Source organism: Garra rufa, chromosome 8 (assembly GCF_049309525.1).
Source record: "Garra rufa chromosome 8, GarRuf1.0, whole genome shotgun sequence".
Classification (NCBI taxonomy): Eukaryota; Metazoa; Chordata; class Actinopteri; order Cypriniformes; family Cyprinidae; genus Garra; species Garra rufa.
The window spans coordinates 17,912,069-17,930,624 of record NC_133368.1 but is presented as its reverse complement, the minus strand read 5'-3'; the positions used below and the strand labels follow the sequence as shown (position 1 = coordinate 17,930,624).

Below are 18,556 nucleotides of genomic sequence, written 5' to 3'. Positions count from 1 at the left end.
CGAAGAACGAGCCCCTGCTCTGCACCTCAAAGAAACCGTCTCAGGTTACGTATGTAACCCTGGTTCCCTGAGGGAACGAGACACTGCGTCATCAACGCTCTGGGAATGCCATTGGCGAACCCGGTGTAAGATTGTAATAGGGATTAATTACATAATAATTTAGCTCAAAGGGAATCGAATATGATTCAGGGAATTTGAACAGAATCGCTGTTTTACGGCTGTTTGAGTCGACCCGCGATTCATTCAGCAGCCGTCTAACAGACGCTCTGCAATGGATATTGCTATCCAGAATATAGTGAAAACACTATATATTAGCACAGTAGCAAAATCAGCAGTTTAAGGCAGTAACTTGTAAGCACGAAACACAAGATACTTATCTTTTCTAATAAAAATATGATTTTAATGGATAAACCTAACACATACAAACTAAACCAACATAAAACACACGCATTCACACAGGTTGCAGAAAGAGAAAGTGAGGAAAGAATGAGTTTAAAGGAATGAAAATATGAAGTCCCAAGTTATAGCAATGTGCATTTGCTTAGACCTGAACAACCATCAATCACTTAATTAACCCTCGTATTGAGTCTCTCAAAGAGGTTATTAAACTTTATATCAAAATGCACCAGTTCAGTACGATTCTGGAGGTTACTTGCGCGTTGCCTTTGGGAATTCCTTTGGTTGCGTCGCTTCAAAAAGGGGGCTTTCCCGAGGTTGCTGATTGGTTGGTGGTCGGTCAATGTGATGTCTTCTTGGGCGTTGGCTGGATATGAGAGTTGAGCGTGCGCTGATAAAGTTCGGGTCAACGAAGACGTTTAAGTCGGTCGCGGCTTGCACAAACTTAACTAGACACGAAACTCTCAACGGAAAGAAATAAAAAAAGATTAAAGTAAAAGATAGAGGTGTGGTGATCTCCTCATGTTTCCTTGAGGTGAGGAGGCTGGCATGCAGGCCAGGCGGCGTCGAGACGCGGCGGCGCGAAGCACGTGAAGAGCGTTGTAAGGAGTGAGAAAAGTTGCAAGAGAAGAGAGAGATTTGAGGGTGTCCTTGAGTTTTTAAACTCAGCCTTTGGACACCTCCCAAAATGATGTCTTGACCAATTAGAACATTGGCTGAACTCCGGTGGGCTGCTGGTTTCACCTTCCAAACCACAAATCCCAATGTTATCTTATTAGTCCCGTGATCCCAAATTCCCGCTCTTTGCAGAGATAAATTTGGACATGATTTCTATAACAAGACTATAATACATTTCGCAAAGAATTGAATTACAGGAACATTTTGAGAATGCGATTTCCAACTCGGACATATCAAACATCAATATAAACCATTAAACTATTCAAGAGTAATCAAAAGGGACATACACAATGAGTGATTAAAACATAATAGACAAATGTATGGGTTACATATATGAATAGGAAATTATGCAGAGAAATGATGAGTTGCTCATGAGTCCTTTAAGCATAATTTTGGGTGCATATGTACATCAATAGACAGTTTTCTGTGCCCTTCTGTGAGGGTCTGTTCTCTAAGCTGGGAGGTCAAAAGTTTAGGGAAGGAATTTCCGTTGTGTCCTGTGTGTGGGGGAAAACCAACCATATCGCTAATGACTTTAATCATGTGATGTTCAAAATGTGCATCTCTTTGACCATTAATCTTGGTTACTTGCTCCAAATTTGACAATCTCCTTATTCGAAGGATTTGATTATGAAGAAGTGTCTTTGTGTTAATTTTGCAAGTTCTTGGTTAGTTTCGGTCTGCTTCAGGCTGGCGTTCTGGCGCCAGCTATGAAACGTCAGATTTATGATGGGCCTCTTGGAATGTACGTCTGTAGAAGTGTTCTAACTTCTAATAGACTCTCTTAAATTGTCTGATTCTCGCTGAAATACTACACCGGCTCTGAATCAGTCTGCAACCAATAGGATGACGGGAGTGACGTCACCAACGTGATGACGTCATACGACCAGGAAGCATATAAGCATGTGCGTTTCAAACCGGCTTCAGCTTCCAGGAATGAAGCGATGCGCGGTAGGAATGCGGGAATTATGGCCCATGACGCAGTGTCTCGTTCCCTCAGGGAACCAGGGTTACATACGTAACCTGAGACGTTCCCTTTCGGGAACTCTACACTGCGTCATCAACGCTCTGGGGAACGATATGCCCACGTCTCCAGAATTCCAAATTCCTACCCAGTGGTGTTGTCTGGGAAGAAAAAAGGGGGGCGCTGCTTCTGGTGGATCAAGCCAGGAAAAGCTCTCTGCCTGGGGTTACCAGGGCAAGAGAGGCAGTACACCTCTGTCCGGGGGACCAGCCCGGAATCAGAGGGCAGTGCTCGTAGATACTTACCTGCAGGAGCACTGACGGTTCTCCGCCTGGGAAACTGCCAGGACAGGAGAAGTATTACACCTCCGTCCGGGAATAGTGCCGGAGCGAGAGGGAAGTGGCATATACCTCGGCCCTCGGGCTCGCGAGGAAAGTGGTCGCTCTGTCTGGGGACACCAGCAAAAGAGGGACCAGAAGAACTCCGCCTGGAAAACTGCCAGGACGTGAGTGGGATGACATCTCTGCCTGGGGAGCACCCAGCGCGAGAGGGAACATAACAAGTACCTCGGCCCTCAGGCACTCGAGGAGAGTAGTCCAAACTCTGTCTGGGAAACAGCCAGCACGAGAGGGACTAAATTAGCTCCGCCTGGAAAACTGCCAGGACGCGAGCGGGATTACATCTCTGCCTGGGAGTACCCAGCGAAGAGGGATATGATCCGCCTCGGCCCTCGGGCTCACGAGAAAGGTGTCTACCTCAGTCTGGGGACCAGCCAGACGTAGAGGGACAGGTAGCGTCTGGGGAGTATGCCAGAATGCTAGGTTGCTTCGCCTGGGAAGAGTGCCAGGACGCAAGCGGGATTACATCTCTGCCTGGGACGTACCCAGCGAAGAGGGATAGAGTAAACCTCGGCTCTTGAGCCCACGAGGTTAGGTCATACACCCTAGTCTGGTCACCAGCCAGAGAGGGGTCCTCCTTGGCCCTCGGGCACACAAGGAGAGGGCAATCCTTTGTCGGGGCGCACCCGGATCAAGAGGGATGCAATTAGTGCCTGGAAACTCTGGCCAGAGCACGGGAAATAGCTCCGCCTGGAAACAGCCAGGACGCGAGTAGAATTACATCTCTGCCTGGGGAGTGCCCAGCGCAAGAGGAATCATAGCAAGAACCTCGGCCCTCAGGCGCTTGAGGAAAGTAGTCCAAACTCTGTCTGGGGAACAGCCAGCACGAGAGGGACTGAATTAGCTCCGCCTGGAAAACTGCCAGGACGCAAGTGGGATTACATCTCTGCCTGGGAGTACCAGCGAAGAGGGATATGATCTGCCTCGGCCCTCGGGCTCACGAGGAGAGTGTCTACCTCAGTCTGGGGACCAGCCAGACGTAGAGGGACAGGTAGCGCCTGGGGAGTATGCCAGGACGCTCGGTTGCTTCGCCTGGGAAATTTGCCAGGACGCAAGCGGAATAACATCTCTGCCTGGGGAGCACCCAGCAAAGAGGGAGAGTTATCCACCTCGGCCCTCAGGCCCCGAGGTGATAGGCCTCCGTCTGGTGACCAGCCAGACTAAGAAGCATCCTCGGCCCTCAGGCACACGAGGAAGGGTAATCCCTTTGTCGGGGCGCACCTGGACAACAGGGACCCGAGAAGTGTCTGGAAACTCTGGCCAGAACACTAAATTGACTCCGCCTGAAAAACTGCCAGGACGCGAGTGGAATTACATCTCTGCCTGGGGAGCACCCAGCGCAAGAGGGAACATCTACCTCGGCCCTCGGGCTCACGAGGGATAGCGCCTTCGCTGTCAGCTCAGGACAGCCGAGCTCGTAGCTCTTAGGTCTAGTTCATAGAACTTTACAAGGGTCAAAGGGGTGGACCAGCCCGCCGCACTGCAGATGTCCTGAATGGGGACACCTGCTAGCAGAGCTTTGGAGGCAGCCATGCCTCGAGTTGAGTGAGCCTTGACGCCCATCGGTGATGGGAGGCCAGAGGACTCATAAGCAGTAGTTATTGCATCTACAATCCATCTACTGATAGTATGCTTAGTTGCCGGGAGCCCCCTCTTAGGGGGACCGTAACAAACTAGCAATTGCTCTGACTTTCGCCACAGGGCAGCTCTGTGGACGTATGTGTCCAGTGCTCGCACTGGACACATGCAGTTATACTTCCGATGGTCGTTCTCCACGAATGGAGGAGGATAAAAGGCCTGTAGGGTGACTGGCTGTGGTACTGCTGTTGGAACCTTCGGTACGTACCCTGGTCTAGGGTAGAGGAACGCTTTGGCCAAACCGGGCGCAAAGTCGATATATGAAGGGGCCACTGAGAGGGCCTGAAGGTCTCCTACTCTCCTCAGAGAAGTAAGAGCCAACAGCAGCGCCGTCTTAATTGTAAGGAAGCGATCTGAAATCTCCTCAATGGCCTCGAATGGAGGCCGAGAGAGGGCTTCAAGGACCACAGCGAGATCCCAAGAAGGAGTTCTGGGTACCACCCGAGGCCTTATCCTGAGTGCACCACGAAGGAAACGTATGACCAAGGGGTTCTTGCCCACTGACATGCCACCGAGAGGGGTGTGGAAGGCCGATAATGCCGCCACGTAAACCTTCAGGGTGGAGTGGGCTAGCCCTATGGAGAGGCGAGACTGCAAAAACTCCAGCACTGTACCAACCGGGCAGTGGACTGGGTCTGCGTGTCGCTCTTCACACCATGAAGTGAAAACCTTCCACTTAAGGCCATAAAGTTTCCTTGTAGAGGGAGCTCTAGAGTGAAGGATGGTCTCCACAACCTCGGCTGGGAGACCACTGTCTATGAGGTGTGCCCCCTCAGAGGCCACACCCATAGTTTCCACTTCTCTGGGTGGGGGTGGCAAATTGCGCCCCCAGCCTGAGAAAGAAGGTCCTTCCTGACCGGAATCTCCCACGGAGAGCCGTCGAGGAGGGAAATGATGTCCGAGAACCATACTCGGGCCGGCCAGTACGGGGCTACTAGTAGTAGACTGACTCCGTACCGGCGCACTCTTTCTAGAACTCCTGGGAGCAGAGCGATCGGGGGGAAAGCGTACAGACGAAGCCTCGGCCAGGTCTGTACCATAGCGTCCAGCCCCAGTGGAGCTGGAGGCGTTAGAGAGTACCAAAGGGGACATTGCGAAGTCTCTTGAGTCGCAAAGAGGTCCACTTGAGCTTGGCCAAACACTCTCCATATCTGCTTCACCACCTCGGGGTGAAGTTTCCACTCCCCGGGCCTCGGCCCCTGCCTCGACAGGATGTCTGCTCCAATGTTCAGATGCCCAGGGATATGAACTGCACTCAATGAGAGGAGTTTCCCTTGGGACCACAGGAGGATATGGTACGCCAGCTTGAATAAGGGGCGTGAACGCACACCTCCTTGGTGGTTGATGTAATATACTACCGCTGTGTTGTCGGTGCGAACTAACACATGACGGTTTCTCAGGTCTGGGAGGAAATGCCTCAAGGCCTTGAACACTGCTAACATCTCTAGGCAATTGATGTGCCACAAGAGATGGTGACCGGTCCATAGGCCGGAGGCCGAGCGGCCACTCATGACCGCTCCCCACCCGGTGAGGGATGCATCTGTCTCTAGCGTGACGCGGCGACAAGGAGCTCCCAAGACCGGGCCCTGAGATAGGAACCAAGGTTTCTTCCACATGTCTAAGGCACGAAGGCAACGCCGCGTGACCTTGATCTTGCGGAATGGATTTCCCCTCGGGGAGAATCCCTTGGTCTTGAGCCACCACTGTAGTGGCCTCATATGCAGCAGGCCAAAAGGTATTACGTTGGCTGCAGCTGCCATGAGACCTAACAGTACTTGGAACTGTTTGACAGTGAGTGACAGGCCTAGCTTGACCGCATTGACTGCAGTAAGGATCGACTCGATCCGAGCAGGAGACATTCGTGCCTGCATCGTGGTCGAATCCCATGCCACACCTAGATAAGTGGTTCTCTGTAGAGGAGACAGCACACTTTTCTTGGCGTTGAGCCTCAACCCCAGCTTTTTCATATGAGCGAGAACAACATCTCGATGCTGAGCCGCTAACTGTTCTGAGCTGGCTAGGATAAGCCAGTCGTCTATGTAGTTGAGTATGCGGATGCCCTGGAGTCGCAACGGAGCCAGCGCAGCATCCACACACTTCGTGAAAGTGCGGGGTGAGAGTGCTAGGCCGAAAGGAAGAACTCGATATTGGTAAGCTTCGCCCCTGAAAGCGAACCTGAGAAACTTCCTGTGCTGAGGAAGGATGGAGATATGAAAATATGCATCTTTGAGATCTATCGTGACAAACCAGTCCTCGGACCTGATTTGAGACACGACCTGCTTGACAGTAAGCATTCTGAACTTCAGCTTCATAACTGAGCGGTTCAGTAGCCTGAGATCTAAGATGGGCCTCAGCCCTCCATCCTTCTTGGGAACAATGAAGTACCGGCTGTAGAACCCGGATTCTCTGTGCTGAGGAGGGACCACCTCGATGGCTCCCTTCCTTAGAAGAGAATTTACTTCTTGTTCCATGACCAGAACCTGCTCTGGGCCTACCAGGGTAGGAAATACTCCGCTGAACTGAGGCGGAGGAGCGCCGAACTGGATTTGATAACCTTTCTCTATCGTACGGAGAACCCATGAAGATACATTTGGCAGTAGTTTCCACGCTGCTAGAAAATGTACTAAGGGAACCAGCCTCTCAAGACTGGCCTCTGGTAGAGTTTGAGGAACTAATTCGGTGGCCTGTAACAGCTGACTGGCAAGCGACACCTGAACTAATTGTTCTGAGGACCCCCGTAGGGGTGACAAACTTGCTGAGTCCGCTACGAAATCGGGCGGAAACCCCAGCAGAGGTTTGCGGGAGACTGCCGCGCCCTGAAACACTGGCAGGGTTAGCTGACTGGTCTCCTGAGGGCCCCGAGGGAGAGTGGGTACCATAAAATGTGGAAGACCCGCTTCTCCCCCGAGAGGGGCTGCCCTCAATGGCCCTGAGACATAAAAGTCAGGGCCGTTTAGCCGAGGACCTCTTTGACTGCAGGACGACCCTCAGGTCCGGCCTGGCCTTAGAGGCCCTCGACTTGGAGCGTGACTTGCCCTGCCCCCTAGATCTATCTGGCGGGGCACGAGCGGCCACGCTAGCTTTTTGGGTCTGGCGGTGTGAGGAGCTGGTACGCGGCTGGGGCTGCTCCCGTCCGGCAGCCCCAGAATAGACACGGCGAGGGAGGTACTGTTGGAAGGCCGCACTTTGTTTGCGGGCCTCCTGGTACCTGCTGACGACGGCCTCGACCGAGTCGCCAAACAGTCCAGGAGACTTGAGTGGGGCGTCCAGCAGAAGGGCCCTGTCCTTCTCCTTCATGTCGGACAGGGACAACCATAGGTGTCTCTCCGCGACCACCAGGGCTGCCATAGACCGCCCAACAGCGCGGGCGGTCTCCTTGGTGGCACGGAGAGCTAGATCTGCTGTTCGCCTCAACTCAGACACATTGACCTCCCTGCCTTCGTCTAGGTCTTTAAGCAGGTCAGCCTGGTACGCCTGCAACACAGACATTGTGTGCAAGCATGAACCGGCCTGACCTGCTGCCGCGTACCCCTTGCCCAGCAAGCTGGATGTTAGTTTTAAAGGCTTGGTGGGCAAGGTTGGAGCCTTCAAAGATGATGCCGCTGCGGGCGACAGATAGCTCGCAAGCGTCTGCTCAACCCTGGGCATCATCTTATAGCCGCACTCCTCTACCCCCCCAACGTTACCGTAGTAACCGGAGGAAGGGGTGAAGACGCGGGCTGAGAAGGGTTTTTCCCATGATCTCGACAGCTCACTGTGGAGATCAGGGAAAAACGGAAGGCTCCTTCCTGGAGGTGGCTTGTGTGTCCGCAGAAAGCGCTCATCTAGTTTGCTTTCATGCGGCTCATTTTGACTGTGCTCGGCGGGCCAGCTGATGTTGAGCCTGGCTACCGCACGAGTCACCACCTCCAGGAGCTCCTCAAACTGCGGGGATTTTACTGGCGGTTGGATGAGGTCAACACTCTCTACGTCAACCTCCTCGGAGGAAGACAAGAGTAGTGTTGAGACCTCCTCTCGGGGGGAAGAAACCGCAGTGCGGGCTTCCGCATCCAAGAGGAGATCAACCGATCCGCCGGGTGAGGAAGGAGATAGGGGATCACCCGTCTCCATACCCTCCAGCAGATCGAGCTGCGAACCCCACGAGTGCAGCTGCCGCTCCGCCTCAGCGGAAGCGGGGCCAGACCCGCGAGGAACGCTGGTGAAGGCTCCCTCCTCGAAGAGAGCCTTCCGGGAACGGAGCACCCGCAGTGGAAGGCGCTCACACTGCGGACAGCCAGCCCCCTCGAGGGCTGACTGAGCATGCTCCGCTCCCATGCAGAGAACACACAGACTGTGTGTATCCCCACCAACGATGAATCGCTGGCAAGGAGGAACACACCGTCTGTGTGACTGCTGCACCGCCATAACAAATTTCTTTCCCCTTTTTGACATTGCTCAAAAGAAAGTTGTGCAAACTGGCACAGAAAAACAGCAATGCAAGTAACCAGACAAACAGACCAACATAGAGCGCTTCGCTGAATGACAAAAGCTGAAGCCGGTTTGAAACGCACATGCTTATATACTTCCTGGTCGTATGACGTCATCACGTTGGTGACGTCACTCCCGTCATCCTATTGGTTGCAGACTGATTCAGAGCCGGGTTCGCCAATGGCATTCCCCAGAGTTTGATGACGCAGTGTAGAGTTCCCGAAAGGGAACTACTGTATATTATGGGGTTCCATTTGTGCCAAAAATAAGTCGTCTGCTTTGTGCTTTGTACTGTAGTTTTGTCTTTGTCTACAGTCATTGCCTACTTGTTCAGGTAAATCAGTAAATGTTGGCGTCTATGCTGTTCGTTGACGTCGTCTTAATCTGTCGTCCTTTAGTTTTTCTCTTTGTTGTTTTTGCTGTCGTCTTTATTGTTGTGTCGTCCTGTCATCTGAACTGTCGTCTAGTTCTGTCGTCCTGTCATCTGATCTCTCCACTTAACTATCGTTCTGTCATCTGCTCTGTCATCTGTTATGTCATCTGCTCTGTCATCATGTTATGTCATCTGTTCTGTCATCCTTATTGTCTTCTGCTCTGTCGTCATGTTATGTCATCCGTACTGTCGCCTGTTCTGTCGTCTGTTGTGTCATCTGCTCTGTCGTCATGTTCTGTCATCTGTTCTGTCGTCCTAATCGTCATCTGCTCTGACGTCAATTTAGGCATATGGCGAGACATAAAAATGTACTGGTAAAACTATACTTTTTTGACAGTAAAGATACCCTTTACTGAGAGCACTGATTCTGTAATGTTCTTAGATTCTTTTTCCATTATAAAATGAAAACTCTAAATTTATATTACAACTGTTTATTGGGAGGATGTTCAATAAATTTAAACTTGTTAAAATTCCTTCTGATCCTAAGTTCCTTTTTTTGTTGAAATAACCCATTCACATTTCTCACTAAAAAGTAAAGTTACCACTAAGACTACCACAAGAAACAAATGATAAACAGATGTATTTAGATAAAAAGGAATATCTCCGTAAACTGACAGATGAAGACTTTTATTTTGACAGCTATGGGCAGGTATGTTGTGTCTACACATCACACTCGTTTTCAAACATAAACGATAGCTATGACAAAATTACCTGATAACAGTATTGAACAGTGAGGACAAGAACAAGACGACAGAACATGATGTCAGAGCAGATGACACAACAGACGACAGAACATGAAGACAGGGCAGATGACAATTAGGACGACAGAACAGGCGACAGAACAGGCGACAGTACGGACGACAGAACATGACGTCAGAGCAGATGACAATAAGGACGACAGAGCAGATGACAATTAGGACGACAGAACAGATGACACAACAGACGACAGAACATGACGACAGAGCAGATGACACAACAGAAGACAGAACATGACGACAGAGCAGATGACACAACAGACGACAGAACATGACGACAGAGCAGATGACACAACAGACGACAGAACATGACGACAGAGCAGATGACACAACAGACTACAGAACATGACGACAGAGCAGATGACAATTAGGACGACAGAACAGATGACAGAACATGATGACAGAGCAGATGACATAACAGACGACAGAGCAGATGACAGAACGATAGTTAAGTGGAGAGATCAGATGACAGGACGACAGAACTAGACGACAGTTCAGATGACAGGACGACACAACAATAAAGACGACAGCAAAAACAACAAAGAGAAAAACTAAAGGACAACAGATTAAGACGACGTCAACGAACAGCATAGACGCCAACATTTACTGATTTACCTGAACAAGTAGGCAATGACTGTAGACAAAGACAAAACTATAGTACAAAGCACAAAGCAGACGACTTATTTTTGGCACAAATGGAACCCCATAGAGAGATCAGATGACAGGACGACAGAACTAGACGACAGTTCAGATGACAGGACGACACAACAATAAAGACGACAGCAAAAACAACAAAGAGAAAAACTAAAGGACGACAGATTAAGACGACGTCAACGAACAGCATAGACGCAAACATTTACTGATTTACCTGAACAAGTAGGCAATGACTGTAGACAAAGACAAAACTATAGTACAAAGCACAAAGCAGACGACTTATTTTTGGCACAAATGGAACCCCATAAAAAATACCAGTGGAGACATGCAAAAAGCTGGTCAGCAATTATAGGAAGCGTTTGATTGCTGTAATAGCCAATAAAGGCTTTTCTATTGATTATTGAGAAGGGTATGAATAATTTTGGACATCTCACTTTTTTGTTCAAATGTAAATAAAATATGAGCAAATTTTGAACTCCCAAAACAGTCTTTGTTTTGGCTTGATTTTGTTTTAAATGGCATCACACCTCTTCCCTCTTCGATTTCATTTGAAATATATCTGGGACTTTGAAGTCTGAAAAGTCCATTTAGCAAAAATTTGATAGTACAGTTTGTAATGTATAATATGAGAAAGCTTGAGCCTTTACGCAAATGGGTTACATGCTGCATTTGTCCAGTCAGAATGTTATCCAAGGTTGAGGAACATCTCTTTAACTCTATAAGGTAAAGTACAGTATGAACAGCTAGTGAGAAACGTGATGCAAGATAACCCAGTATTCCATTAATCTGGGGATTAGAATGAACCAGGGTTAACTAGTTCAAGTGTGAAACACTCTTTCTGCATGATTTGAGATATTATTCATGTACCACAAAAAGTGCCTGAATTCTGAAGTTTACTCCCTCAGACTCTCTCCTTCTCCCTGGCCTCAGACAGCACACACAGCTTTAACAGTTATAGCATATATTACTGGAGTTTCTCCTGTATTTGCCTGCTGTGTCAGTCAGAGACCGCCAGGAAGTGTCCAAATGCACCTCTTCCTGCCCTCAATCCACTGTCAGAGCATAATGAAACACAGATGTTTGCCTGATAAGGATCTTCAAAAGAAAAACTCATCATATAATCTTACATAATATTTAATATTTCTCTGCTATCAGCTAAGGACAAGGGAGGAAAGCTTGACATTTCAAAAGAAGGGTCACATATTTTTGTAAACTCTTAGAAAAACAGGGCCATCCGTTCACAACTGCCAGCTGTCTATATGTGCAGTAGACAGCAAGGCAGCTCTCTGTGTTTTGGAATAGTGCTAGAGTCTAAAATAGATTATTGTTGGGAGTCCTGAATGAAATTCATTGGCAGACACAGTGTCTGCTTCATTACACTACTGAGGATCAGTTTCTGGCTGACTAGGATGGCTATGAAGAATATCTCTCACCTTCCCTTGAAGGCGTGCGGTACCCCCTTGGCAGACACGGGTATTACGTGGTGGGAGAGTAAAGACGGGGGGCTCTTTGCTGGGGGAACCTCTTCCCAGAGTCAGAGTCGTCTTGGAGACATGAGACCCCGTAACAAGCTGAACATCACCCATCATTCTGCAAACACATGAACAACACAAGAGTTTTGAGTTTCAATGCAATTTCACTTAAGTTCTTGAAATTGTGCTTAATGCAAAAATAAAGTGTAAAATTAAAAAATAAAGGTGTTTTTTGCACAAGTACAATGCAATACATTCTCACTGAAATGACAAGGAATGCATTAAAAATGCATGAAATGATTGTAGTTTATATAGACAGGTTCAGTACATTTTTAACATGAATGATCCCTTCAATGAGTTTCTGGATTGTCATATGACCTATACTAAATTCTTCATGTTCACACATAGAATGTAGAACCATATATGTCCATGCTTTTGATCGGGCCTCTAGAGCGTCTAATGCATTTTCTGTATAGGGAGTCATATGATTTTTTTAAGGTTTTTTTTTTTTTTTTTTTTAGTTAATGAATGTATTTGTTGTCGTACACAACTGTTGTCTCTTTAGGAGGTTTCCTTTCTCGTTGCAGCTTAATGTGAAGACACAATTATAAGTGATTCATTGATAGGTTTAGTCAGTGGTACATGGAGAAGTGTTTGGAGACGCCATTTGAAAAGTCATTTGTTTTAGTGATGCTAGTGGGACAAAGATGTCACAATTTACTAAAACTAGCAACAAGCACATGTTATAAATTGGTAACACTTTATTTTAAGGTTTCATTGTTACACGTTACATGTATACTTACTATTATAATAATATGCATAATTACATGCAAGTAACCCTAAACCAAACCCTAATCCTAACCCTAACCATATAGTGTAGTTAATTAATATTACTCAGTACTTACATGTATAATTACACTGTAACAATGATACCTTAATATTATATTATCTAGTATTCTAGTTTAGATGTGAACTTTACTTCATTATCCAACAATCTAGTTGACAAAAGACCAAGTGATACAATTTTTGATACTTTAAATGTTGTACATAAATCTGCATCTACCCTTAAAAGGTCGAAAACCCCTTTACGAGTGACAATTTAAGCTGATTCATGAGCATGGAGTAAAAAGAGCTGTGTCACATTTGACCTTTGAGTCAAAGTGTAACCATATGGTACCCTCAATCCAGTGGACAGGCAATACCATGACAAATGTACTTATTTTACACATACAAGCACAAGCACGCTCAAATACAGGTCAAGTGAAAACACAGCCGTTTCCTCTTTAGGAGGTTTACAGATTGTAACACATGGGGCGACCACCCTCCAGGCTGAACACATTAGCCTGTCGTGGTGAGTGGTCAACACTCCACTCAAGACTTTACACAGAGGATGTTTTTACACTTTATTCATTTGGATAATCAGTGTAATCAATTGACTACCACCATGAGTGACTAGCATCTGAGTTCTGAAGACTGCTTTTATACCAACCAAAACAAACTTAACCATGATAACAAACAGACTTGGATCAAAAGCTCCAGTGTAAACGCACCCTTAATCATTCACCACGTCTTAGTTATTCCTTCATCTGGATCTGACGAGAGGATGCTTTATACCATTAATTAAAGGGTTCAGAAGTGACAGAGTGCAGCATGCATGCAAGACATGCAAGACATGCAAGACATGCAACCTCACAGGATACGTAAATACAGCTGGATGTTTGATGGGCTTTTCTTCTCTCTCCTTCTCTCTGTCCAGATTTTTCACCACCGTGCTTATTGGCAGACTCCAGACATGCTTTCACATGGCTGTTTTTGAGTAATGGCTTCTTTTGTACAACACTCACATACAGACCAGTGTTATGCTGAACTCTTGATACGGTCCACTGATCCACCTTCAGCCTGTTCTCAACTAATACTCAAGCTCGTTCAAAGTGATTTGTGGTAATTATATTAATTAACCAACCAATTGTAAGTCAACTATGTACTTTTAGGGCCAAGAACACACAATGGGACTGAACATTTTACATTTATATTTATATATATTGAAAGAGGGCATTCTTATTTGGGTTTGTAATCAAATCCAGTACTCCTTATGGCATAGGAGTCCAACATTCCCTAAATTCAGTTCAGCAAACAGAAACATCTCCAGACTACACAAAGACTCCGGTAAGAATTCTATTACAAATTTAAATGAGCTATCCACCTTATGTTTCCCATAAGAATGGGTGTGGTGCAGCCATTTGTACATTTTTATGGGTCTGGCTTCTGGTCTCATCAGTGTCCAGCTATTTTTAGTGGTACAAAACAGCTTGTGTTGCTGCTTGATATGGCAAATTGGTGTGTCTTACCATATTATTTTAAAGTATTATCCTAAAAGGGAACGGATGGTCTCCCATACTCAGAATTTGTGCTTTGCATTTAACCTATCCAAATGCACACACACACACCCAGAGCAGTTGGCAGCAATGTCTTGCTGTAGCAACCAGGGACCGGGTTTGGTGCCTTGTTCAAGGGTCTCAGTCATGGTATTTAAGGGTGGGTCATTCACTCCCCTCACCTACAATCTCTGCAGGTACCGAGACTTGAACCCACACCCTTTAGGTTACAAATTCGACTCTCTAACCATTAGGCCATGACTGCCCCTAACTGTGCAAACAGTTTTACTATTTAATTCACGTTGTTATTCTTCTGGTTATTTCCTATAGCGGCTATTGAATCGGAACTTTCGCCCTTAAGCTCACTTCCGTGTTGAAAAATAAGGTGGATAGAGTACTGTGGGCACAGATTCTATGTGAGGCTGAACTTAACCCTCTGGGGTCGACAAACGTGCCGGCGTGGTTTGTGGCAGTTTCTCTGATAACTCCAAAAGGAACCTTTAATTACTCATTTCTGATCTTACAGATAGGAGCAATACTGTCATGACTCTGGGCTGTGTGTTTTCCATTCCCCACCAGAGGTCACTGTCTCCCTTTCTCCCGCACCCCACTCCACCAATTGTGCACACCTGTCTCATCACACACACCTGTCATTCTCTGATCACACAGCTGTCTCCCATCACCTAGCACTATATTAGTCTCCCCTTTCCCACCACTCGTCCTGGTTGCATTGTTTTCTGTTGGTATTGTAGACTGATGTCTTGTAATCTTGTTTCTGTGTTTTACCCTGGCTCAAGACCGTGTTTTCTGTTCTGTTTGCTTTGTGTTTTTAGTTTAGTCGTGTGTGCCGTGTTGGCCTTTTGTTCTGTTATTTTCTCTTTTGTTAATAAAAATACTTACCCGCGTTTGGACCCAGATCTCCGATTACTCAACGTGACAGAATGCAACCAGCACAAATGGGTCCAGCGGGGAAGAATTTATTTTTTTTTTGAGGCGACAGTCCCCCGCTTGGGGGCGGCGACCATTCCCTCTGCTCCCAAGACGGAGGGGATGTCTTTCGAGGCGGCGTCGGCCGCACGGTTTGAGTACATCCACGCCTGCCTGGCGGTGGATGCTCGTATCGCAGAGGCTATGCGGAAGCGCCCCTGCTTTGCGGTGGGGGTGGAGACGACCGCTCTCTCTGTTCCTGACGCAGAGACGACTGCACTCTCTGTTCCTGACACAGAGACAACCGCTCTCTCTGTTCCTGACGCGGCGGTGACCGCTCTCTCTGTTCCTGACGCAGAGACGACTGCACTCTCTGTTCCTGACGCAGAGACAACCGCTCTCTCTGTTCCTGACGCGGCGGTGACCGCTCTCTCTGTTCCTGACGCAGAGACGACTGCACTCTCTGATCCTGATGCAGAGACAACCGCTCTCTCTGTTCCTGACGCGGCGGTGACCGCTCTCTCTGTTCCTGACGCAGAGACGACTGCACTCTCTGTTCCTGACGCGGCGGTGACCGCTCTCTCTGTTCCGGACGCGGCGGTGACCGCTCTCTCTGTTCCTGACGCGGCGGTGACCGCTCTCTCTGTTCCGGACGCGGCGGTGACCGCTCTCTCTGTTCCTGACGCGCCGGTGACCGCTCTCTCTGTTCCTGACGCGCCGGTGACCGCTTTCTCTGTTCCTGACGCGCCGGTGACCGCTCTCTCTGTTCCGGACGCGGCGGTGACCGCTCTCTCTGTTCCGGACGCGGCGGTGACCGCTCTCTCTGTTCCTGACGCGGCGGTGACCGCTCTCTCTGTTCCGGACGCGGCGGTGACCGCTCTCTCTGTTCCTGACGCGGCTGTGACCGCTCTCTCTGTTCCGGACGCGGCGGTGACCGCTCTCTCTGTTCCGGACGCGGCGGTGACCGCTCTCTCTGTTCCGGACGCGGCGGTGACCGCTCTCTCTGTTCCGGACGCGGCGGTGACCGCTCTCTCTGTTCCTGACGCGGCGGTGACCGCTGACGTTCCTCTGGCAGCGAGGCCAGCTCGCGTTCCTCTGGCGGCGGTGTCCGCTGATGTTCCTCTGGCGCCGAGGCCAGCTCACGTTCCTCTGGCGCCGAGGCCAGCTCATGTTCCTCTGGCGCCGAGGCCAGCTCACGTTCCTCTGGCGCCGAGGCCAGCTCACGCTCCTCTGGCGGCGGCGGCCGCAGACGCTCCTCTGGCAGCGAGGCCAGCTGAAGTTCCTCAGGCGGCAGCGTCCGCTGATGTTCCTCTGGCGGCGAGGCCAGCTCGCGTTCCTCTGGCGGTGAGGTCCGCTCACGTGACTCCGCTGCACGGGCCTGGCCCGCCATCCCTCCCCCTGATTCGCCTTCCCCCGTTCCTCCTCCCTCCAGATTTTTTTTCTCGGCCTTGTGGAACGTCTGGTAGCCGTTCCTTGAGGAGGGGGTACTGTCATGACTCTGGGCTGTGTGTTTTCCATTCCCCACCAGAGGTCACTGTCTCCCTTTCTCCCGCACCCCACTCCACCAATTGTGCACACCTGTCTCATCACACACACCTGTCATTCTCTGATCACACAGCTGTCTCCCATCACCTAGCACTATATTAGTCTCCCCTTTCCCACCACTCGTCCTGGTTGCATTGTTTTCTGTTGGTATTGTAGTCTGATGTCTTGTAATCTTGTTTCTGTGTTTTACCCTGGCTCAAGACCGTGTTTTCTGTTCTGTTTGCTTTGTGTTTTTAGTTTAGTCGTGTGTGCCGTGTTGGCCTTTTGTTCTGTTATTTTCTCTTTTGTTAATAAAAATACTTACCCGCGTTTGGACCCAGATCTCCGATTACTCAACGTGACAAATACATCAATCGAATCTGTAAAGTGTCTACTTTTATTTGTATACACTCATAATAACAAAAACATTGTGCTTTTGCAAAATAAAGAAAACAAACAGGGTGTCCTGTCTGCCGTGTTGGTCTCTGTGATCTTCATTCAGAAACGCGTCATTAAAATGAACTGAAACTCAGTGAATACGCGACACAGAGACATGAGAGATGTATCTAGAGAAAGTTTGAAATTTACAGTATTTAAATGAAGTGTTATCGAAAACAAATATTCTGCGATAAAGTATTCCATATGAAACCAACGCAATGTCCAGTCTATCCAGTTGGAGCTAATTATTTTTAATTTGATCACTCCCACAAGCTACTTTCGCTTTCATATTATAATTGGCCACGTGAAAAGTGCGGGAGGTAAACGCCCACATCACCGCAAACAAAGCAGCGAGACATTTCTTCAAGTTCATCTTGGTTACTGTTTGTTTCTGGAAGAAGGCGCACTGTGAGGATTAAGACTTATATTTACCTCGATCAGAAGAAGGAGACATTTACATGAGTAAGTCTTTCTTTTATTAGCCTACCCAGCTAGGAATGTTTAATGTTCTGGGAATGTTTTCAGCGGCAAGTTTTATTTTAGTTCCCAGAATGTTCTGCTAAAAGGTAGGATAAAATTCTTTAAAAACATTCTATAAATGTTTACTGATAACAATGTTAGAACATTATCCTCTAACATTCAATTAAAGCTTCCCACCACACTAGATGTTTCGTTAAAATTTAGTTTGGAAGTGAAAATCCAATCTCTGTTTGATGTCAAGCTTCAGCGTCATCAAATATCACAAAAAAACTGCATTATCAGCTTCACTTATTATAAACCAGATTTACTTTATTTCTGTCATACATTTACACAAGTTTTTATTGGGATTAACAGGTTTGGAGGTTGATGTCTGTTTGAAAGTAATAGTTTGATTTGATGTCACCATTATGGGGAGAAGTGTTTGCTTTAGTTGGGCAATTTGACTCTTGACTTAATGTTTTTCTCTTGCTGCTATAACCATGTTTGTTATGATTAAAGCAACAAGACCACATGTGGTCAGATGATTCTGGCAATATGCTGGTGCCAATGACATCATCATGTAGTGATCTGGTCAACTGCTCTTATCTGTAGTCCAATCTATAATAATGTCATATTAGTGACTTTAATTATGTATTGCGACAACATAAAATCCAGTGGTCTTCTAGACACACAATACATAATTACTTCAAATTTTCAAACACATTGTTCACAAATCGCTTTAAATTAATGATTGTTTTTACACACACAGACATCAAGAATCAGTGTATGAATCTCAACAATGGTGACATACTTCATGCCTTAATGCATTCTGGGAGCTCTGGATGAGTTTTGTATGATGCACCCAGAATAAATTGCAGCATGAAGCATATCACCATTGTTGAGATTCATACACCAATTCTTGATGTTTGTGTGACAAAATTTGATGAATTTTAATGACTGTAGAACCATTGCAATGTT

General features: G+C 47.6%; 1 protein-coding gene across 1 annotated transcript in view; it reads right to left on the bottom strand.

Annotated features, from left to right (window-relative positions):
• Positions 1-18,556, bottom strand: part of mylka (myosin, light chain kinase a) — a 126,986-nt gene that overhangs the window by 76,243 nt on the left and 32,187 nt on the right. Inside the window, exon 2 of the mRNA XM_073845747.1 lies at positions 11,817-11,973. Coding sequence (XP_073701848.1) covers positions 11,817-11,972 — 156 coding nt within the window. The 5' untranslated portion in view covers position 11,973. The remainder of the gene's footprint in view (positions 1-11,816; positions 11,974-18,556) is intronic.